We start from the raw sequence: 18,705 nt of genomic DNA, 5'->3' as shown, positions 1-18,705 counted from the left end.
TTCCCCCCCCCCCCCCCCGGCTAATCCAGGATGTAGCGGGCGTCGGGTGCCCCGGAGGGGGCGGCGAAGAGGCCCCGGAAGAGTTGGTCGCGGGCGTCGTGGGCCAGGTCGTCGGCGCGGATCACGGGCGCCATGAAGTTGAGCAGCTTGGCGTGCGCGTGGAAGCGGACCTTGCGACCTTTGCTAGCCTTGGTGTCCACCTGCTTCTTCTTCATCTTGCCTCGCAGCTTCTGGATCCGCAGCCACTGGGGCCCGCCGCCGCCGGCCGCCTCCGTCGCCGCCTCCTCGCGCTGGATCAGCTCGCGCAGCAGCTGATGGTAAAAATCGTCGTCGTCGAAGGCGTCCTCGTCCTCCGCCGCTCCTCGCCGGCCGGCGCCGTCCTTCTCCTCCTCTGTCCGTCACAGAATATTGACATTTCTCTTTCAATTTCAAATGTCCAACACCATTTTTCCCAGATTGGAATGCTTAGCGCTGGGTTCTGACCTACCGGCTGAAGGGAGCCCACGCGGCGGGTCCCCGAGGACGCGGTATTCGGAGCGCCGCGTGCGGGTGCGTCGCAGCAGCCGCTCCCGGTCGGCGAGGATCCGCTCCACCTGGCCGGGGGCGTCGCGCTCCAGCGCGGCGAAGCGGCCGCCCCCGGCCCGGGTTTTGTCCTGCCACTCGCGCAGCAGGGCGTCGGCGTGGGGCCGGAAGGCGGCGAAACGTCGGGCCGCCGTCTCCTCCGCCTGCCCCCCTGATCGACGAGACGGACCCAGGTCAAAAGAGCTCGTTTGGCGGCGGTACGGACGGACGACGGGGGGCCCCACCTTCGGGGGTCTCCGGGACGGGTGCGGCACTCTGGCGCAACAACCCGAGGTGGAGGTCCGCCAAGGAACTCCGCAAGGCCCGGGAGGCCCGGCCCGCGTTCCGTAGGGCGTCGGCCAGCGGGGCGCCGCCTCGCTCCCGGAAGTACGGGAGGGCGCGCGGGCGGGGCAGGAGGTTGGCGCCGCCCAGCGCTTTCTGCATCTGGATGCGCGTCCGCAGCAGGCGGTCCCACAGCGCCAGCTGGCGGCGGACGGCCTCGCCCTTCTCCGCCTCCTCGCCGGCTCCAGCCCCAGAGAAGGCCCGCACGCCGCCGCCGTCCTCGTCAGAGACCGCCTCTCCTTCCCCGAGCTCATCAGAGTCCGCCTCTCCTTCACTGAGCTCGTCCGACTCCAATTCGGACGCCTTTGCTTTGGCTCCCCTTTCCTCCTCCTCCTCGTCTTCTTCTTCTTCGTCTAATTCTTGGACACTGCCATCTTCCTCCTCCTCATCGAGGCCATCCTCCTCCTTTTCCTCTTCTTAAATCAAGAGTCGGAAGACGTTAGAAATACATCCTTCAAATATAGCTACTAAATTTTGGGGGTGAGCTGTCCGTGAATAAGAAGGAATACTTACTTAGGTCTTGATCATAATAATCAACATCAACATCATCATCATCCTCTTGTTGGTCGATTTCCATGTGGTGGAAGAGCTGCTGGCGGCTGACAGCCTGGCCCAGGTACCTCCCGTCGCTCTCGGCCAACGTGCCGAAGGCGTTTTTCTTCCGCAGGGTGCCGACGCCGACCTCCTCCTGGACGTCGTCTCCGGCGAAGGCGTCGACAAGTCGGGCTTTGGTGGCCTCGTCATGGTCGTCCTCGGGGTCGGCCAACTTTGGCAGCGGGTTGAGGAGCTCTTGGAGCTGCTCCGAAAAGGAGGTCGCCATGACGGACGATGCTTACAAACAACGCCGCGAACGAACGAGCGAGCGAGCGAGCGAGCGAGCGCGTGCAAATAGGAGCGGCGCTTGCCGATGACGTTGCTATGGGTAGCGAGTTTGCGCATGCGCCTTGATCGGTTCCACTCGCTTGTGCTTTTTCGTTCTCGCTCGCTCGCTTGCTGGTGTCGGCGGGACATTTTTCGGCTTCCTCCCAAACTTCGCCAACGTCTATCATGTCCACCAGCGACTTTTACCTGAGGTATTACGTCGGACACAAAGGCAAATTTGGCCACGAGTTCTTGGAGTTCGAGTTCAGGCCCGATGGTAAGTGGAGTGCGGGCTCGAAGCTAACGTGGTTAACCGAGCGAGGCTAGGCTAAGCTAAGCTAGGCCTCAGCCCTCCGGACGCGCTGCAAACGTACTTCTTCTGTCAGAAAGTTTTGTTTTTTCAAGCCTTACGACGACTGGAAGTCACGGCGCGTTGCTTTCGAAGGTTAAGATGAAACGCGGCCCACTCCCGGCGGTCGGCTGAGGAAAAAAATGTGGATTGTAGTCGATCCTGAATGAATGACTTGCTAAGTAGTAAACATTTCAGAGGGGTCTAGCTCAATGTATTTCAACACGGACGCTTTGCAAATTAGGACAAACCGTAAACGTATATTGAGACCGCCATTTGTATATCCTCATGAATACAAGTTAATATTCGAAGAATTAGAACGTGTTGAATGCAATTAATGGACGACAAATGTCATCTCATTCGCTTTATTCAAAGCGAGAGGAACTATTGCTGGAGCAAAAAAAGAGCTAAGCTTCAGTACATGCTTTGGTCCAGCAGGAAAAAATTTTTGGGTCAGGAATGTTTAGTCAAATGAGAAATTTGCTCTCAAAAGGAGGCTGCCAACACTCGAAACACAGTTTTTGGTAGGGAAAAAGCCGCAGCTAAAACTATGTTGCCTATGACTCTTTTTGCTTGGTCCTTGCAGGCAAACTGCGCTACGCCAATAACAGCAACTACAAGAATGATGTCATGATCAGAAAGGAGGTGGGTTTGTGTCTTTATTTTTGTTTTACCGGTTCTTTGGAAGCGGCCGTAGGATTTGGCCACTTCAGTGACGGAAGAACCCGCTCTGTTTGTTTTTTTCCAGGCGTACGTCCACAAAAGCGTGATGGAGGAGCTGAAGAGGATCATCGACGACAGCGAGATCACCAAAGAGGACGACGCGCTGTGGCCGCCGCCGGACCGCGTGGGAAGACAGGTAGCGTGTGTCGCCTCGCTTCACGCTCGCCGTCGATTAGTCCCGTTCGGCCGCACCAATTTTTTTTCTCTTTCCCAAGGAGCTGGAAATTGTCATCGGGGACGAGCACATTTCTTTCACCACGTCCAAAATTGGCTCCTTGATCGACGTCAACCAGTCCAAGTAAGTAAATGGGGGCGCCGGTTCCCTGGCCCCACCCGGTCATTCTTTCCCCCCCTTCTCTGACCGGTCCGCCTTGGTTTGTCAGGGATCCCGAAGGTCTGCGAGTCTTTTACTACCTGGTGCAGGACCTCAAGTGTTTGGTCTTCAGTCTGATCGGGCTTCACTTCAAGATCAAGCCCATCTAACAAGCCACTTTTTAGTTTCCTTTTTCCCGCCTTTTGTACATTTGCTCGTCTTTGTTGACTTTTTTGAAATAAATCTTTGGAGCGACGTTTTGCAGGCGTGCCTTCACAAAAAGCAATCGGACTCTTAGCCGCTTTGATTTGGATTTTGGTTTTATTTGACCAGGTCGTTATACTAATGAGCAGAGCAAAAGCATTGTCATTTCATTTCTCATTTCTGAACCACTTTATCCTCATTAGGGTTGTGGGGGGTGCTGGAGCCTATCCCAGCTGAGCACACCAAAATGCCAAGACCTCCGACTAGCAACCCTAACTTGGGCCATGGTGAAACTTTAGATCTCACGGTACTTGTATCATGACAATAAAAGGCACTGGATTGAATTGACCCACGGCGGCCTGTGGTCACGTGACCCAAAAACCAGATCGCGGATGAGGATGCCGCCGAGCCCACCTCGGAGGATTCCAAGAAGACGAGTGAGTAAGAATCACACTTCTTTTTTTTTTACCCTCTTTCTAGTTTTCACATGATTGGAACTCTGTATATTTTGGTCTGGTGGTGGTCATGCGTCTTGACAGTTTGAATCAAGCGCAAGAGTCCATTCCATGCCATTTTAATATCGCTCACGAGTCCGGAGTGCAAACGGAGGCGTATGTGGGAGGCGGCTTCAGGCCGAGTCGGGGAGCTCCTTCCCGTCCAGGACGGCAAAGATGTCTTCCAGCGAGCGGCAGACGCAGCGGAGGAACTCGGAGACGTCGCGGGCCGGGTAGCCGCTGACGTTGCAGCCGATCCAGCCGTCGTGGACGTTGTAGCCCACGCCCAGGCCGTCGGGCACCACCGGCGCGAAGCCGCCCAGGGCCACCGCCGGGCTGGACAGCGTGCTGGTGGACAGCACGTTGTGGTTGATGGCGCCGTAGGCCGGGTCGGCGTAAAAGGCGTGCGGCGAGGCCGACAGGCGCCGCAGGGCGAACAGGTGCCGGTCGAAACCCTGACCTGAAGAAGGAAAGGGGGCAACAATTAGCGGAAGAAGGAAAAAAAAAGGGCCGAGGCATTTTGCACACGTCTACTCTTCAATTTGGGGCATTTGCGACACACTTTGTGGATTTGCCTTCAATTCTTCCTACTGCTTTTCCATCGACCGCCGTTAATCACGCGCCAATCGGGACGGGGCGGACTCTCACCCATGGCCGCCTCCTTGGTGAGCCGACCGTGGTGGCCGGAGCACAGGCGCAACATCTCCATCAGCTCGGCGGCCGAGCGGCGGCGCTCGGGGCGGACCATGGCGGCGGCGCAACGCCGCGTGAAGACGCTGGCGGGGCGGATGGTCTCCGTGCGGCCGTGCTTGAAGGCGGCCGTGCTGCACGACTCGTAGGTGGCCGGCGTGACGCCGTACTGCCGCAGGAACGCCATCTGGAAGGCCAGCTGCGCCACCGCGTCGGGGCTCAGCTTGGATTCCTTGATGCGCTCTTTACCGCCACCTGACGCACGCAATTTATATTCTGGCTTCGAAAACTAGGTCTGACGGAGACGGGCAACGTCCCCGGACCGGGATCGGAGCACGACGACGACACCTGTGAACTGCACGGCGTCGATGGTGAGTCCGCCCACGGCACGGTCGAAGGCCGCCTTGGCGCGCCGCACGCCCTCCCGGAGCTCCTCGTCCAGCCGGAAGCCGAGGCGCCGCGCGTCGGGCGTGGGTCCTCCGGCGGGGGCGGCGCCGGAGGCCACCGCCGGCCGACCCACGGCATCGCCGTGGATCTCGTTGAGGAAGCGCAGAACGGCCACGCCGTCGCCCCACGAGTGCTCAAAGTTGATGGCGGCGTGGCCGTCGCGGGCCACGATCACGCTCAGCGACTTGTCGAACCTGGAAGAGGGGAGGAGCTCGAACGGGGGGGGCGGTGCCTCCTACGGACGGCCGGCCGGGGCGGGCCTCCTACCATCGGTTGACGCCGTCGCCGTGCAGCATGTTGTGCGAGGCCCGCACGGAGTCGGGCAGCTCCACGTCGTCCAGGCACAGGCAGAAGACGGCGGTGTCCACCGCCCGCAGCGCCTCGTCGTTGCCGGCGGCCGACAGCTTCTCCCTCAGCCCCGCCCAAACGTCGCGATTCTCCGTGGTCAGCGTCCCCAGCGGGAAGTCGGGCGCCGGCGTCTCGTCCGACAGGATCCAGCTGAAGAGCGGTTCGACCTCGTTTAAAACTCTCCGAACGAGTATGTCGCCGCTGATGGCGGCGGCGGCGGTTTGGCACGTACCCGAGGTTATCCCGCACGCGCGCCGGCGCCACGGCGTTGCCGTCGCGGTCCAGCACGTCAAAGACGTACATGTGTCCCTTCCTCATGACCAGCAGGTGGCGAGCGTCGGGCTCGGTGAGCAGGCGGTCACGACCCGTTTGCGGGACGCGCGTGGAGTTGAAGAGGCGGAAGTACTGCGACATGTCCAGCGGGAAGGCCCCGGCGGCGTAGGAGGCGTACCAGGCCAGCGAGGCGGGCGCCAGGCGCACCAGCTTCTTGAAGGCGTCCGAGCGCCCCCGCGAGCCTTCCAGGTGATAGACCTCGGGCTCCAGCAACCCGGCGCGCAGCGTCTTCAGGAAGCGCACGGCCGAGCAGGTCAGGTTGGCCGCGCGCGCCAGCTGCTCGTTGCCTTCGCCCCGAGGGTCCGGCGCCAGCGACATGAAGGGGTTGAAGTTGAGCACCAGTGGCTCCCGCGCCGACAGGTACATGTCGAACCACGGGTCTGAGGTGGGGGGAGTGGGGACGAATTAGGGGGGGACGCTCTCCGCCGCCCTCGACCGACGTCACCTGAGATGTAGCTGGTGTGCTTGTTCTTCTTATCCTGAGCCACCAACTCACGGTGCAACTCTTGCCCTTGGCCGGCCAGGAAGTCGTGAGCCACCTTCTCCGTCTCTCTGAAAGGACGCCAGACGAAAGGCGGCGTTTGACGGTGTGAGGCGGGGGACGGCGTGAGACGGGGGACAGCGCCAGGCGGGGGACGCTCCTTGGGCTCTCACCTGAACTGTGGCTCTTCCAGCAAGGGTTGCTGAGCGGCCAAATAGCGCCTGATGCTGTCCTCCAACTTGGGGATGGGCAACCTGCCGAGGAGACGGTGACGACGGCGAAGGGTTTGGCTTTGAGTTTGTTTGATCGAGCCGACAATACATATTAAGGCAATCATCAAAGTGTGTCAGTGACTTCGTGTCCGGTCCATTGATCGAACGGCAAAATGGCCATCGAGATGAAAGGTCAAAGTGGTGGCACCGACACCTGGGGAAATGGCGCCCTCTGGCGGCCGCCGGGCGAACGCCATCGTGCACTTTGCCCCGCATTGTAGGAACAATCGGTGGCCGTCCGTCACCTTGCGCGCCTCTCGACCGCTTACCTTGGTAAACTGTGCTGGTAGTGCATGGTGGGCACGATGCTCCTGTGCAGGAACTCGGAGTCCGAAGAAGCGGAGGAACTGTACTGGGGCTGGCTCGAGTCCCATCGTCGCCGCCGCCGTCGCTCGAGCAGCAGCACCATCCACCTGGAGCTGACCAAAGCGGCGCCTTTCTTCGCCGTAGCCGCGCGGAGCATTTTGTCGGAGAAGAGGGGAGAAAGAAGGAGGAGGAGCAGGAGGAGGAGGGGGCGTTCGAGTCGAGTGACAAACTGGCAGCTGTCACCTGCTCAACTTAACCTATCGAGTCGGCGTCCTGGAGAGGAGAAGAGAGCGAGCGGCCTTTTAATCGCGCCCCTTCCGGAAATGGCCCTTTCTCCTTTTCTCCCCGCTCATTGGAGATCTCATTCGCCGACACTCGAGTCCCTTCCAAAAAACAAGAAATAGTAGCCCGTTCTACACAGGAAGGGATTGACGTCACGTGACGGTACCCCCCGGCGTCATGCCCTGAAGACCACGCCCACGTAAAGGGAGCGCTGACATGTCCCGAGCGAAGCGGTTCGACTGGCTCTCCGGTCAACGGACGGCCCAACCGCTGGCAAAAGCACCGAAAAGGACTCTGTCCAATGAGGAAACAATCCCCAAAACGTCAGCCAATGTGAAATCAGTTTGAATTTTTGCCTCGCTGCCATTGACGACCATAGGCGTCTCCTCCTGTTGAACTGCGGGCACACCAAAGTGAATTGATTTGTATATTGTGCCTTAAAAAGGCATTTTCTTGCTATATGTTTAACAAACTAGTCTACCACCACCAGCACAAAAAAAATGAATGCGGGAAGTATAAGTGGTTGTAATGCCATTTTTGGCCTGCAGGCACCATTGTTTCCCTGGTCTAAAGGTTCCAAGGCTGCATCGACTGTAAAAAGCTTTGTTGTGTCTTTTAGGTTAGGTAACCCTGTTTTTTTCTTTCTTTCTGTCTGTCTTTTTTTCTCAGCGATAGGACTCGTTTGAATGACAAACTATGAGCTAGCTAGCAAGAGAGCAGCAAGTTCCTGATACCTCTGGAATCGATTCGTCGAGTCTGGAAGAGAGAGGCGGCGGCGGCGGCAACCCGGAAGTGGCGTCAGCTGCGTCGAGCCGAACCCACATCTGCCCAAGCCAAGTTGACGTGACGGAACTTTGGCTTTTCTGGCGACCTCCGTCTTGACGGGATGCCCGAAGGCAACGCGCCCAGGTAACCCTGCCAAATGTAGCCATTAGCCGTGACCTTTAGCCGAGGTCGTCGTCGTCGCGGAAACCAAAAAAAATGCTCGCGTCGCGGCCTTCGCTCTTTGACGGCGGCATCTCTGTGGCTTGTTGCGTTGAGGAGGGCGAGCTTGGTGGCCGTCCTGTGCGGTGCCAGCCACGGATTGGAGGCTTTCAAGTCTCACGCCGTCTTCCGGGAAATCGACGAGAAACTGCGGCAGGTGAGAGTGAGAGAGAGACCGAACCACCCACCCAGTGGGCCGTCTTTTCTTTTTCTTTTTGTTCTTTTGGAGCAGGACGGCGAAGCGTTTGTCAAGAAGATCGGTGGCGTGTTCGCCTTCAAGGTGAAGGATGGGCCGGCCGGGAAGGAGGCCACCTGGTTGGTGGACGTCAAGAACGGCGGCGGTCGCGTGCACAACGACACAGGTGACGAGAGACGCGGACACGATGGACAGACGGCTGGAAAGCCCACGGCTAAAAGCCGCTTGTTTTGCGCCGCCAGCCCAGAAAGCCGACTGCACCATCGCCGTGTCCGATTCCGACCTGCTGGCCGTCATGAGCGGAAAGGTCAACCCGCAGACGGTACGCTCCAGCTTCCTTCTCGGACGGACGGACGAACCAACCCATGAACCAATGCCGAGGGGTTCTCCGTCCGCCAAAATCAAAAGAACCCATAATCAAGGGAGAACGCCCCCGGTTGCCATTCCAAGTCAACCTTGTGTGTGTGTGTGTGTGCAGGCCTTCTTTCAAGGGAAGCTGAAGATCACGGGCAACATGGGCCTGGCCATGAAGCTCCAGAAGCTTCAGCTGCAGCCCGCCAAGGCCAAACTGTAGACGGAGCGTCGTCTGGCTTCGGCTCCTGAGAGAAAGCGCTCGTTTTTCTCTTTCTTCCGGAACGGGAAGCCTTTCCGTCGGGACTTGACTTTCACCGGCGCCGCCGTCGGTGTTGCCCTTTTGGGGACCTTTTTTTTGCACATCTTGAATCTTTTTTTTTTCGTACGGCAACATGGGCTTTACTGAAAAGATGTCACCGTTTAGTAAAGTCAGCGACATCATGGTCTACTTGTTGACGTCCTGTCTGTTTATTTATTGATTTATTTTGACTGCTCCCGAACGTTAGCGGGTCGGTGTCGTGATTACAATTGAGGCGTGGCATGCGCCGCAGGATTCTCCTCCAGGTTGGCCGCCCCCCTCTGCACCACCACCTCTGGGGGCGACACGTGTTTTCCATTGACTCTTTGACGTCCCCCTTTGATCATCTGGAAGTCTTTTGCTTTGCATTTTTTTAAGACAGAGAAAGAGAGAGCTTTTTGTTTTTCCACAGAAGCCCGACGGCCCCCCGCGACCAAGGGTTGGGGTTACGGCCCTCCACCAAACGGATGGCCTGCGGGAAAAGCAGATAGGCCAAGAGGTGTCGTCGGCTGGGACAGAAAAGCCACCAAATCTCCCACCAAAGGCCCCGAAGGCTTTGGAGAATACGGCGCCACCGAGATGCCGGCCGGCTAACCAAGGGGCGGCCCAGTGGAGTTGCGCAAAGCGACAATTGAGTGCAGCTGCGCACCATTGCGAAAGCCAGCGACCAGACGGCTTTGCCATCCCCCGGAGGCTTTTACGCCATAAATCACGGACTCGTGCAACGTGGCGTTACGCGGCGCCCGCCGGAGACCTAATGTCTCTAGTCTCGGGTAGCCAGTGTCCCCGAAGGCTCCAAATCCAGTTGGCTCCAATTGAGTTTTTTCCAATCTTGTCAAAACCACGAGATCTGGACCCATTTTGGAGCACGTGATCACTTTGGGGACAAGTATAACACATTGGCGTGGCGGACTCGGATTTGTGCCGTGTCATCACATCCATTCCATAATAATCCCAGACGTGTTTCTTGTCCAAGTGTCAACCAGGGTCCAAGATGGGGAGCGCTAGCTTTTCATTGGCTCTGGAAGGAGGGCTTGAAACAACAAGATCTGGTGGCCGTCTCCCAAAAAAAAAAAAGCCATAACCCTTCCCTCCCCCCCCTCACTGACTCCCTCCTTCCCAGCCAGCGCTGGCTTGCACAAACATCTGGAGGTGGCGGCTCCTCGGTCAGTCCGCCAACAAATGCTTAAGAATGTCTGAAGCAAAGGATGAAGCAAAGCCCCGAGTGGATTTGCTCCTCCGTTAGCGCTCCACCGCCAGCCAGCGCCGTCGGCTTTCTTTTGGGCGCTCCCGCTGCTTTCTTGAAGAAGCTCGGCCGATCGGGAAGCGCGCTGGCTCATCCGCGCCTCCGCCAGACAGGGTGAGGACGTCTCCGACCATTCCCGTCCGCCCGGGTCCGGTCCCGCCCGGCGCATTCTTTCAAATCCTTGGTGGGTCTGGCGAAATAAGCAGGGCGGTGACGGCGAGCATGGCCTTTCCCGGAGGCGGCCTTCTCCCCATCCTGCCGCTCCTGCTCCTGGTGCTCCCGCCGGTGGGGTCGCGGGCGGAGGAGCCCCACGCCGCCGGCACCGAGGCCCCCCGCGGGGAGTCCACCGCCCCCCCGGGATGCCCGTGGGACTGCGCCTGCGCGGCCGAGGGCGCGGTGGACTGCGCCGGCGTCGGCCTGACGCGGTTCCCGACGGGGCTGCCGCCCGACACTCGTCGAGTGGCCCTCCAGGTGCTGACCGAGACCCCCGCATGCCAATGGTTGAGGGTAGAGGTCCGGCGACCATTCAAAGATCCCTATACTTTCCCCCCCCAAATTGTCCGATAGACTGGAGGCAATTTGAGACCGATGATTAGACTGGTTGTGGAAATGAACATCTTCAATTGTTTGGTAGCACTGGCTGCTAGGTGGTGCCAAGCCACAATGGACCCAAATGGTAGTCGAGTTCCCCCGTGATGTGGGTGCATCTTGGGGGGGAAAAGCCCATACGATAGCCACCTTTGCAATAAAAATAGATATTGAAAAATATCCACGTATCGCTACGTGGGTCAACCGTGAGTTGATTTTCTTTTTCTCCCCATTGCAGAACAACAACATCGAGGAGATACGGGCGGAGGACCTGTCCAACCTGGATCAGCTGGAAACGCTCAACCTGCAGAACAACCGCCTCACCACCCACGGTCAGGATTCTATTGCAATGTCATTGAAACGGCCTTGTATCCCAAACGCCAGCGAGCCGTGGGTTTTTGTCCGCTTGCGTTCAAATGAGACCACGGCCGGACCTCCTGTGGGCAGGGCTGGAAGACGGAGGCTTGGAGACGCTGGAGGGACTGGCTTATCTGTACCTGGCCAACAACCAGGTAAGCGGCGAGCGCCGGGCGGCCGAGAGCTCGGGGCCGAGCGTTCCTCCGCTCGTTTCAGCTCACCCGGACCCCGGCGGCCCTGCCGCCCGGCTTGGTCAGCGCCGACTTTGCCGCCAATCGGCTGAGCCGGATCTCCCCGGGCACGTTCGGCGGCAAACCCCGTCTGAAGTAGGGCTCGATCGTCGCCCGAGCGGCGGGTTCGGGCCGGGCCAAGTGAGCCACCGGCCAGACGCGGGACCGTCTCCGCAGGTCCGTCTACCTCCACGACAACAAGCTGACGGACCAGGGGCTCCCCGCCGAGCTGTTCCGGGCTTCCGACGGCCTGGAGATCCTCACGCTGTCCAGCAATCTCCTGAGCGCCGTGCCCGGGAACCTGCCGCCCGGCTTGGTCCGGCTTCACCTGAAGGTGTCGGGTGGGCCGGGAAATAGGGCCGAGCGCCAAAACCCGCCCCCCTCCCCTGAACGCTCAGTCTCTTTCCGCAGAGCAACAAGCTGGAGAGGATCCCGGCCGGGGCATTGGACGGCCTGCCCAACCTTCGAGAGTTGCACTTGCAGAACAACCTCCTGAACGACGAAAGCGTGGATAACCGCACGTTCGGGTAGGGCGCGGGAGGAGGCGGGGTGACAGGCGCCGCCCGACTCCGTCCCACGCCGTCCGTTTGTGTCTTCCAGCCAAGTGAGCGCCCTGGAGTGCCTGGACCTGTCCAACAACAATTTGAGCGCCGTGCCAAAGGGGCTGCCGGCCAACCTGGTGCTGCTGCACCTGGAGAAGAACTCCATCCAAGGCATCCCCGCCGACGCGCTGACCCACGTGCGCCAGCTGGAGTACCTCCTGCTGCACAACAATCATCTGCGCTCCCGCTCGATCCACCCGGCCGCTTTCCAGGTAAGTGGGCGATGGCTCGGGGGCGCTCACGGACGCACGGACGCACGCACGCACGCACGCACGGTCACCCGAGTTTGCGTTGGGATCCGTTTATCCGTTTGGCCAGGGTCTGAAGAAGCTGCACACGCTTCACATGCACAACAACCAGCTGGAACGCGTGCCCCGGGGCCTGCCCCGGCGGGCCAAGACGCTGGTGCTGCTGCGCAACGCCATCTCGGAGATCGGCCGCAACGACCTGGCGGCGCTGCACACGCTGAGCGAGCTGGACCTGAGCTACAACCGGCTGAGCGAGGGCAAGCTGCACCGCGACGCCTTCCGCAAGCTGCGCCGGCTGGAGACGCTGCGGCTGTCGGGCAACGCGCTGCGCTCGCTGCCCGTGGCCCTGCCGCGGGGCCTGCGCCTGCTGGAGGCCAAGGGCGCCGGCATGGAGGCGCTGCCCGAGGGCGCCCTGGCCGGCATGGAGAGCCTGCGCGTGCTGATCCTGGCCGACAACCGCCTCGCCCTCAACTCCTTCTACCAGGGGGCCTGGATGGAGCTCGCCGCCCTGACGGTCAGTTCCGAGTCGGAAAGAAAGGCAAACGTTGCGGAAATATACTCGACGGCTGCCGTTGTCGCCGCAGACGTTGGACCTTTCGGGCAACCGGCTGTCGCACGTGCCGTCCGACCTGCCCGAGTCGCTGGAGCACCTGGACCTGCGCGGGAACCGCATCGCGAGCATCGCCGCCTCCGCCTTTGAAGGCCTCCCCAACATTCAAAAAATCAACCTGAGGTAACGACGCTCGATGAGGGTTAGACGCAGCGAAAATCCTTCATCCTCTCTCCATCTTTGTCTCAAAAGGCTGCATTTTCTTCTTCTTCTTTTTTTAAAAATTGTAATTATTATTATTTGCGCCTTCCGCTTAAGGTTCAACCGCCTGTCAGCCTCGGCACTGGACGACAGCTCGCTGGCGCTCCTGGGCCAGAAGATCGACATCGGCGACGAGGACGACCAAGAGGGCTCCGAGCGTCGTTAGGACCTTCCCGGTCTGGCTCCCGGCATTTGAAAAAACCTCGACTTGGCTTCCTTCCTGGCTTTTGAACCCATTTCCTTCCAAATTGGAACGCCGGCGTCCGGCTTTCTCGTTTTCTCCCCTGAAATTTCAGCTCACCACGCAAGGTAAAAGAAATAACAAAAGAGCTCTTTTCGGAACGAAATGCACCGAACAAAATCTGCGCTCGTCGTGAAGTTTTAGCGATGACGATTAGCGGAAGCCAACCGATGTGACGCTGAGTGATTGTATTTTTGTATTCTTGAAAGCATACTCCTCTTACATTGAGAAGCAAATTAAAGATCTATTCTAGCGCATCAAAACGGCAACGTTCCGTTCTTTCGGTGTCTTTTCACCTCCCGTCCGCGTGGTTGCACCCTTGCGAGGGGAAGGTAGCAGCTCGAGATGGTGGACTCAAAGATGGCCGCCGAGGACGACTTTTCGCATCTAGTTACACCTCTTGCCTATGGGAAGACGCGGGACATGGCCGACGGCTAGCTCGCTGGCGGCTATCTATCTAGTTAGCTAGCTAGCTAGCTGACTAACTAACCACGTCTCCCTGCAGACGTTTGTTCCACGTCTATCGCTAAGAAGAGTTAGAGAAGCTTAGCCTCGCTCGGTCGAATTCCGTCGCCTCCGCCGCCGCCGCCATGTGGAGGCGAGGCCGGGGGAGCGAGGCTCTGGAGCGGGCGCAGGCGCTGCTGCAGCAGGCCGCCGAGCGCAGGAAGAACCGCGGCCAACGGACGGTGAGAGAGACCCCAAGCGAGCGGAAATCTGCTTAGTTTTAACCCCTAAAAAGCCGTGACCATACAAGAAATCTTTTATTTTGATGGCTCAATCGACTGCTTTTAAATCCTTTTTATCTTCTTCCTGAATTAAACAATACACACAACACAAAGGTAGTTTACGAGGCGTAATTTCATTCTTTAAAAGTCATTTTCCTTAAGTCAATCACATTTTAATCAATCAAGCACAAGGTGCATCGCAACACGATATACACCAAAAACAATATTCAACATATATAAATATGAGAGAATGCACAAAGGCTGTTATGCTAGCTTTAAAGACATTTTAGGCTTTGACTTCATGTCTTGGGAGACTAAAAAAATCACAAAATGGACTCTGATTTGAAAGCGGATGGAACCGCAACTCCAAATGAGGTCTTGGCAGTTTGTTCCGTCTGACGAATGTTCGACTTTTCCAAGTGTTGTTTTTGCCCCTTTTCCGGTCACTTGATTTGTGGAGAAAGCCACCAGAAGGGCTGGCGCTAGACGATGGGCGACGGGATGGCGACGACACCTCCGACGCGTCGGAGAGGAACGCCGCCGCCTCGTACCCGTCGTCGTCGTCCTCCAGCGGAGCCGGCGCGGCGGTGGCGGCGGGACGCCGCTTCGTCAAGATGGCCGGCCCCGTCGACATTGACGAGGACGGGTAAGCCAAGCGCACTTCCCGGTTCTCTTCTCCCTTTTCCCCTTATCCGAGTCGGCCTTCAGGTCCCGCGGACGGCAGCCGGCGTCAACCCGGACGGACGGCGGCGGCCGGACGCCTGGCGCAGGGTCCCCCGATCCCGCTCGGGGCGTTTCGCCCGTCAAAGGGGCCCAAAATGTGGACGACGATGAAGAGGAGGCGGCGGAGATGGTGGCAGAGGACGACTCGGGAAGCTCTCCTGCGCCGGAGGCCGGCCTTTCGTCTCCTTCCATCCCGTCTTTCCCGGTAAATCTCTCCTATCGCCGGTCATCATCGGGAGGGCCGTTTTGCTTCTTTTACGGGCCGACCAACGGACGAGTTACGTTTGGGCTCACTCAGATGTATCGACGGGGGAGCCCAAGGTCGATGTCCCCGCCGGTGGCGGACGCCCCCCCGAGTCGCCCACCCTCCCCCGACGAGTGCTCCCCCAACGAGTCCTCCCCCGACACGTCCTCCCCGCGAGAGGTTCCCTCCGTAGGAGAAGGCGTTCGGCCAAGAAGGGCCGCATCGGAGGACGGCTTCTCCGACTCGACGGAAGGACCTCGGGTGAGTTGGCGTCTCTTCCCGGGTGAGCCGGTCGCACCGCTCACGTATCCCGTCACCACAGACGGCGGGCGACGGCGAAGCGTCCTTCCGGCGGGACGACTATGAAAGCGACTTTGAAAGCGAGGACGTCACGCCCAACTCTCCCGGGGGGCGCTCGGCGCCCTCCCTCCGGCGGCTCTCGGAGCGCCCGGCGGACGAGGACGGGCCGTGGTCGGAGCCGCCGACGCGCGGGAGCGAGAGCGTCGACGGCGAGGATGCGCGGACGTGGCGCGAGAGCTTGAAGGACGTGCGGACGCGTCGTGAGAGCTTGAAGGACGTGGCGGCGCAGACGGACGGCTGGGCGCCGCCGGCGGCGCTGCCGCTAGAGGAGCTACGCCGGCGGCTGGCTGCCGCGCGGCGCTCGGCCCGGGACGCCCGCAGGGAACGCGACCGCGCCTTGGGACCCCCCGACTACACGTACGCCACGCTACAAGACGCCATGGAGGTGAGTCGTCATCCCGCCGCATGTCGACTCTAGTTAGTTCCCAAGGAAGTTTGGGAAATAAACGTTCTCTGAGGGGTCCACTTTGATGGGGAACGATGAGGCCACCCGCGCCCCTAATGGCACTTTGTTTGCGCCCGCAGATGATCCGCCGCGCCAAAGCCAGCCACGCGCGCGCACGGACGTGAGGGTGCGACGGAGGCCCCGTACGGGCCGGGCAAAACGCCGGGCGGCGTCAAAGGCCCCGGCGACGAGGAAGGACCAAAGGACAACCGTGGCTGGCAGTCGCCCGTTTATTGAGGAGGAGCGGATCCAAGACGGGCGGGCGCGGTCAGAAGGGCTCGCCGAAGGGGTAGTGGGGGTGCCCGCCGTCCCGGGGGACAAACTTTCCGTCCACCTGCCAAAGGACCCAAAGGGCGGAGCGGCCTCATTCCCCACATCCTCCCACAAAGGCGGAAGGTGCCGGTTCCACGGCGGCGGGGGGGGGGGGGAGGGCAACGGGGGCTCACCTCGACCACCGGCAGGACGTAGCGCCACTTTTTGTCCAGCGCCGTCACGGCGCTCATCTCGTCCGACGACAGGTCGAAGTCGAAGATCTGCAGCCATCCCAGTGCTTCTTCATTAAAGCCGTCGACTTTACCCGGCCACGTGGCGTCGTTTTCATTTGGGGGCTTACTTGGAGGTTTTGGCGGATGCGCGAGGACGTGACGCTCTTGGGGATGGCCACCACGCCACGCTGCGTCTGCCACCTGCGGAGGCCAAGGGCTTAAAGACGGCCGTCCATCTCTTTTGGGGGGCCTTTCGGAGCCCCCGCCCACCTGAGGAGGATCTGCGCCGGCGACTTCTCGTGCCGGGCGGCCAGCCCAGCCAGCAGAGGCTCGTCCAGCAGCGCCGTCTCGTCGGGCCGCTTCCAGGCCCGGTCGGGCGAGCCCAGCGGGCTGTAGGCCGTCATCTCCACGCCCCGCGAGCGGCAGTGCGCCAGCAGCTCCGTCTGCGCCAGGTACGGGTGGCTCTCCACCTGCCGGCCGGCCGGGCAAAAGACGCTCCAGAAGACCCGGTAAGTACGGGAAGGGGCCGCCGTTGGCCTACCTGCAGGACGGCGGGTTTGACGGAGCGGGCGGCCTCCATGACGCGGTCCAGCTGGCGGCTATTGAAGTTGGAGAGTCCCACGGCTCGCGCCAGGCCGGCGCTCACCAGCGCCTCCATGGCGCCCCAGGTGTCCACGTAGTCCACCCCGTCGTAGAGCAGCGCGCCGTCTGGACTCCGGGGGAAGGCCTCCTCTCCGCGCCTGCCGCCCAAGAGGGCTCGTCGGCGCCGTGTCTGGTGGGCGCGGCAGGAGAGACGTCGGCCGGCGCCTACCGGAAGGCGTAGGGCCAGTGGATGAGGTAGAGGTCCACGTAGTCCAGCCGCAGGTGGGCCAGGGTTCGCCGCAGGGCGGGCTCCACGTCCTCGGGGCGGTGGCACGTGTTCCACAATTTGGACGTGACGAAGACGTCCTGGCGTCGCGGGCCCTGGAAACGCGGGACGGCGAGCCGGCGCTCTCTTTAGCACGTCCGCCCAACCCACCCACGTCATTTCCAAAATGGGTGGCGAGCCAGCCGTCTACGCCGGACGCGGCGTCGCCCGTGCGCCCGCTTGAAAGCCGTCAAATTTCAAACATTTCTTACGTGGGGTCGACGGAAGGCCTCGTCCAGCGCCTCCCCGATCTCCGCCTCGTTGCCGTAGACGGCGGCGCAGTCCAGGTGGCGGTAGCCCGCCTCCAGGGCCGTCAGCACCGCCTCTTTCACCTTGGTGGGGACGTCAGGTTAGGCGGCGTCCCGAGGTCACGAGCGGAGGTCGGGTGGCGTCCGGTCTCGGCGCTCCTCGGGCTCCTACCTTCCCAGGCGGGCTCTTCCACGTGCCCAGGCCCAGCAGCGGCATCTTCTGACCCGTGCGCAGGACGGCAAAGTGGCTCATCTGAAGCATTGGACAAACCAAGCATCATATAATGAGTCGTAAGTTTTATTCCGAGAAATCCCAGTCGACGTGAAAGTCCAGGCACGTTAGTAGAAGTCAAGGGTGTCACACTCGGTTTGGTTCGTCAACTTGATTTCACGTGGGCCGGACCATTTTAGATCATATTTAGATTATTTTTTTTAATAAATTGATTAAAAGAACTGCATTAAAAGCCCTGAATATTCCGTTTTTTAATAGATCTAAAACAATGTTTATTTTAGCTTTTTTTTTTAAATATATTTTTAGATTTGACACAATGATTTTTGAACTAAAAACACAGAAAATGGATTTAAAAAGGACACGGATTGATTTCAAAAGGGGGAAAATCAGGAAATTTAATGTACATCTATACTCTTCATTTTAATTGGATCCTAAAACAGAAAGTTGGCACTCATGATTGACTTTCCCGGGCCACATCAAATGATCCGGCGGGCCAGGTTTGGCCCCCGGGCCGCCACTTTGACACCTGTGATAGAAGTATTTTCTCCGAGACGCAACTGCAGTCGCTCCTAGTTTTTGGTTGGCCAATGTCATCAATGTAACGGTGCTTCGACTTGATTTTTGGGCTTGCCAAAATAGCGAACGGGCTGCTACTGCTACTGCTGCTGCTGCTGCTGCTTTTGTCACGAGAAAGGCTCCGGAAAGCGAGTCGAGGGAGAAAAGAGGAAGGAGCTGTGCTCCTGCAGCTGACTGGGAAATGTCTCTTTCCCACTTCTGACCGAGCGGATGAAATTCCAAAACACACTGGCCTCCATTTGGAGGGCGCCACGGCAGGCAGGCAAGCAAGCACGCACGCACGCACGCACGGACGGACAAGGTCTACCAATCTTTGGGAGTTCAACAACTTACTTTAGATCGGTCCCCGGTTACCCTTGTGGTGAAATGTGTCGCCCCGGCTCCTTTTCCGGATTCAGACATCCGCTTCCGCTGGCTCCGCCCCCCCAACCAAGTAAGAGCGGCCCCTTTTGGACATTGTTCCCCCAAAAAGCCAAAGTGGGAAGGCTCGGTTCGAATCGATCGCGCCTCTTTTCTCTCTATTTGGGCATCTCTGACAACGGAGTCCAATCCTAACTTGGCCGCTAGAGGGAGACATCATGCCGAGGACGGCCATTTCT

The 18,705-nt window shown here is 59.5% G+C and overlaps 7 protein-coding genes across 12 annotated transcripts; 4 read left to right on the top strand and 3 right to left on the bottom strand.

The window, feature by feature from the left end:
• Nucleotides 1–5: 5 nt before the first annotated feature.
• On the bottom strand, nucleotides 6–1,791 carry aatf (apoptosis antagonizing transcription factor). The gene is made up of 4 exons (XM_077607981.1): nucleotides 1,417–1,791; nucleotides 807–1,319; nucleotides 488–733; nucleotides 6–391 (listed from the first exon to the last, which is right to left on the bottom strand). Exons 1-4 carry the CDS (start codon nucleotides 1,721–1,723, stop codon nucleotides 21–23), a joined length of 1,437 nt encoding a protein of 478 aa, XP_077464107.1. The 5' UTR covers nucleotides 1,724–1,791; the 3' UTR covers nucleotides 6–20.
• A 21-nt stretch (nucleotides 1,792–1,812) lies between these two features.
• magoh (mago homolog, exon junction complex subunit) lies at nucleotides 1,813–3,435 on the top strand. The gene is made up of 5 exons (XM_077608000.1): nucleotides 1,813–2,041; nucleotides 2,700–2,758; nucleotides 2,862–2,972; nucleotides 3,052–3,134; nucleotides 3,220–3,435. Exons 1-5 carry the CDS (start codon nucleotides 1,951–1,953, stop codon nucleotides 3,317–3,319), a joined length of 444 nt encoding a protein of 147 aa, XP_077464126.1. The 5' UTR covers nucleotides 1,813–1,950; the 3' UTR covers nucleotides 3,320–3,435.
• A 16-nt stretch (nucleotides 3,436–3,451) lies between these two features.
• Nucleotides 3,452–6,909, bottom strand: cpt2 (carnitine palmitoyltransferase 2). Its single transcript, XM_077607974.1, has 8 exons — nucleotides 6,688–6,909; nucleotides 6,320–6,400; nucleotides 6,116–6,217; nucleotides 5,565–6,050; nucleotides 5,252–5,482; nucleotides 4,886–5,178; nucleotides 4,496–4,792; nucleotides 3,452–4,307 (listed from the first exon to the last, which is right to left on the bottom strand). The coding sequence occupies exons 1-8, from the start codon at nucleotides 6,879–6,881 to the stop codon at nucleotides 3,982–3,984; spliced, it is 2,010 nt and encodes a 669-aa protein (XP_077464100.1). The 5' UTR covers nucleotides 6,882–6,909; the 3' UTR covers nucleotides 3,452–3,981.
• A 652-nt stretch (nucleotides 6,910–7,561) lies between these two features.
• Nucleotides 7,562–8,988, top strand: scp2b (sterol carrier protein 2b). 4 transcript variants are annotated; one of them, XM_077608003.1, is made up of 5 exons: nucleotides 7,562–7,915; nucleotides 8,051–8,148; nucleotides 8,218–8,352; nucleotides 8,429–8,508; nucleotides 8,665–8,988. In XM_077608003.1, the coding sequence occupies exons 1-5, from the start codon at nucleotides 7,893–7,895 to the stop codon at nucleotides 8,758–8,760; spliced, it is 432 nt and encodes a 143-aa protein (XP_077464129.1). In that variant the 5' UTR covers nucleotides 7,562–7,892; the 3' UTR covers nucleotides 8,761–8,988. The 4 variants fall into 4 exon arrangements, with proteins under 4 accessions (XP_077464129.1, XP_077464127.1, XP_077464131.1 ...); XM_077608001.1 differs by having other exon boundaries at nucleotides 7,578–7,915; nucleotides 8,048–8,148; XM_077608005.1 differs by having other exon boundaries at nucleotides 7,591–7,915; nucleotides 8,051–8,147; nucleotides 8,223–8,352.
• Nucleotides 8,973–13,698, top strand: podn (podocan). 3 transcript variants are annotated; one of them, XM_077607976.1, is made up of 12 exons: nucleotides 8,973–9,104; nucleotides 9,251–10,198; nucleotides 10,288–10,555; nucleotides 10,911–11,004; nucleotides 11,120–11,184; nucleotides 11,246–11,355; nucleotides 11,437–11,593; nucleotides 11,671–11,786; nucleotides 11,860–12,073; nucleotides 12,180–12,623; nucleotides 12,694–12,842; nucleotides 12,978–13,698. In XM_077607976.1, the coding sequence occupies exons 2-12, from the start codon at nucleotides 10,047–10,049 to the stop codon at nucleotides 13,084–13,086; spliced, it is 1,878 nt and encodes a 625-aa protein (XP_077464102.1). In that variant the 5' UTR covers nucleotides 8,973–9,104; nucleotides 9,251–10,046; the 3' UTR covers nucleotides 13,087–13,698. The 3 variants fall into 3 exon arrangements, with proteins under 3 accessions (XP_077464102.1, XP_077464103.1, XP_077464101.1); XM_077607977.1 differs by lacking the exon at nucleotides 8,973–9,104 and having other exon boundaries at nucleotides 9,114–10,198; nucleotides 10,291–10,555; XM_077607975.1 differs by lacking the exon at nucleotides 8,973–9,104 and having other exon boundaries at nucleotides 9,114–10,198.
• Nucleotides 13,699–13,708: 10 nt separating this feature from the next.
• Nucleotides 13,709–16,234, top strand: LOC144079310 (uncharacterized). The gene is made up of 6 exons (XM_077607988.1): nucleotides 13,709–13,847; nucleotides 14,351–14,532; nucleotides 14,595–14,814; nucleotides 14,908–15,114; nucleotides 15,176–15,598; nucleotides 15,739–16,234. Exons 1-6 carry the CDS (start codon nucleotides 13,752–13,754, stop codon nucleotides 15,781–15,783), a joined length of 1,173 nt encoding a protein of 390 aa, XP_077464114.1. The 5' UTR covers nucleotides 13,709–13,751; the 3' UTR covers nucleotides 15,784–16,234.
• Nucleotides 15,875–18,703, bottom strand: akr1a1b (aldo-keto reductase family 1, member A1b (aldehyde reductase)). Its single transcript, XM_077607990.1, has 9 exons — nucleotides 18,440–18,703; nucleotides 17,471–17,551; nucleotides 17,263–17,382; nucleotides 16,955–17,106; nucleotides 16,685–16,883; nucleotides 16,414–16,613; nucleotides 16,272–16,344; nucleotides 16,105–16,191; nucleotides 15,875–15,992 (listed from the first exon to the last, which is right to left on the bottom strand). Exons 1-9 carry the CDS (start codon nucleotides 18,506–18,508, stop codon nucleotides 15,927–15,929), a joined length of 1,047 nt encoding a protein of 348 aa, XP_077464116.1. The 5' UTR covers nucleotides 18,509–18,703; the 3' UTR covers nucleotides 15,875–15,926.
• Nucleotides 18,704–18,705: the final 2 nt, after the last annotated feature.

The sequence above is a fragment of the Stigmatopora argus genome, chromosome 8 (assembly GCF_051989625.1).
Source record: "Stigmatopora argus isolate UIUO_Sarg chromosome 8, RoL_Sarg_1.0, whole genome shotgun sequence".
Lineage (NCBI taxonomy): Eukaryota > Metazoa > Chordata > Actinopteri > Syngnathiformes > Syngnathidae > Stigmatopora > Stigmatopora argus.
The sequence above is the reverse complement of the archived record's forward strand: the minus strand, read 5'-3'. Positions and strand labels throughout refer to the sequence as shown.

Bases quoted from the DNA above. Each gene is read 5' to 3' on its own strand.
- aatf (XM_077607981.1), bottom strand. From the start codon at position 1,723: ATGGCGACCTCCTTTTCGGAGCAGCTCCAAGAGCTCCTCAACCCGCTG. The intron at 1,320-1,416 runs GTAAGTATTCCT...TCTTGATTTAAG, and splicing joins TTATTATGATCAAGACCTAA to AAGAGGAAAAGGAGGAGGAT. The intron at 734-806 runs GTGGGGCCCCCC...CTCGTCGATCAG, and splicing joins CGTCCCGGAGACCCCCGAAG to GGGGGCAGGCGGAGGAGACG.
- magoh (XM_077608000.1), top strand. From the start codon at position 1,951: ATGTCCACCAGCGACTTTTACCTGAGGTATTACGTCGGACACAAAGGC. The intron at 2,042-2,699 runs GTAAGTGGAGTG...TGGTCCTTGCAG, and splicing joins GTTCGAGTTCAGGCCCGATG to GCAAACTGCGCTACGCCAAT. The intron at 2,759-2,861 runs GTGGGTTTGTGT...GTTTTTTTCCAG, and splicing joins ATGTCATGATCAGAAAGGAG to GCGTACGTCCACAAAAGCGT.
- cpt2 (XM_077607974.1), bottom strand. From the start codon at position 6,881: ATGCTCCGCGCGGCTACGGCGAAGAAAGGCGCCGCTTTGGTCAGCTCC. The intron at 4,793-4,885 runs GTGTCGTCGTCG...TGCGTGCGTCAG, and splicing joins CGACGCCGTGCAGTTCACAG to GTGGCGGTAAAGAGCGCATC. The intron at 4,308-4,495 runs GTGAGAGTCCGC...TTCCTTCTTCAG, and splicing joins CACCAAGGAGGCGGCCATGG to GTCAGGGTTTCGACCGGCAC.
- scp2b (XM_077608001.1), top strand. From the start codon at position 7,893: ATGCCCGAAGGCAACGCGCCCAG. The intron at 7,916-8,047 runs GTAACCCTGCCA...TGTTGCGTTGAG, and splicing joins CCCGAAGGCAACGCGCCCAG to GAGGGCGAGCTTGGTGGCCG. The intron at 8,353-8,428 runs GTGACGAGAGAC...TTGCGCCGCCAG, and splicing joins TCGCGTGCACAACGACACAG to CCCAGAAAGCCGACTGCACC.
- podn (XM_077607976.1), top strand. From the start codon at position 10,047: ATGAAGCAAAGCCCCGAGTGGATTTGCTCCTCCGTTAGCGCTCCACCG. The intron at 10,556-10,910 runs GTGCTGACCGAG...TCCCCATTGCAG, and splicing joins CTCGTCGAGTGGCCCTCCAG to AACAACAACATCGAGGAGAT. The intron at 11,185-11,245 runs GTAAGCGGCGAG...CGCTCGTTTCAG, and splicing joins TGTACCTGGCCAACAACCAG to CTCACCCGGACCCCGGCGGC.
- LOC144079310 (XM_077607988.1), top strand. From the start codon at position 13,752: ATGTGGAGGCGAGGCCGGGGGAGCGAGGCTCTGGAGCGGGCGCAGGCG. The intron at 14,533-14,594 runs GTAAGCCAAGCG...GTCGGCCTTCAG, and splicing joins GTCGACATTGACGAGGACGG to GTCCCGCGGACGGCAGCCGG. The intron at 14,815-14,907 runs GTAAATCTCTCC...GGGCTCACTCAG, and splicing joins CTTCCATCCCGTCTTTCCCG to ATGTATCGACGGGGGAGCCC.
- akr1a1b (XM_077607990.1), bottom strand. From the start codon at position 18,508: ATGTCTGAATCCGGAAAAGGAGCCGGGGCGACACATTTCACCACAAGG. The intron at 16,614-16,684 runs GTAGGCCAACGG...GCCGGCCGGCAG, and splicing joins TCAAACCCGCCGTCCTGCAG to GTGGAGAGCCACCCGTACCT. The intron at 16,345-16,413 runs GTGGGCGGGGGC...TGGCCTCCGCAG, and splicing joins CCGGCGCAGATCCTCCTCAG to GTGGCAGACGCAGCGTGGCG.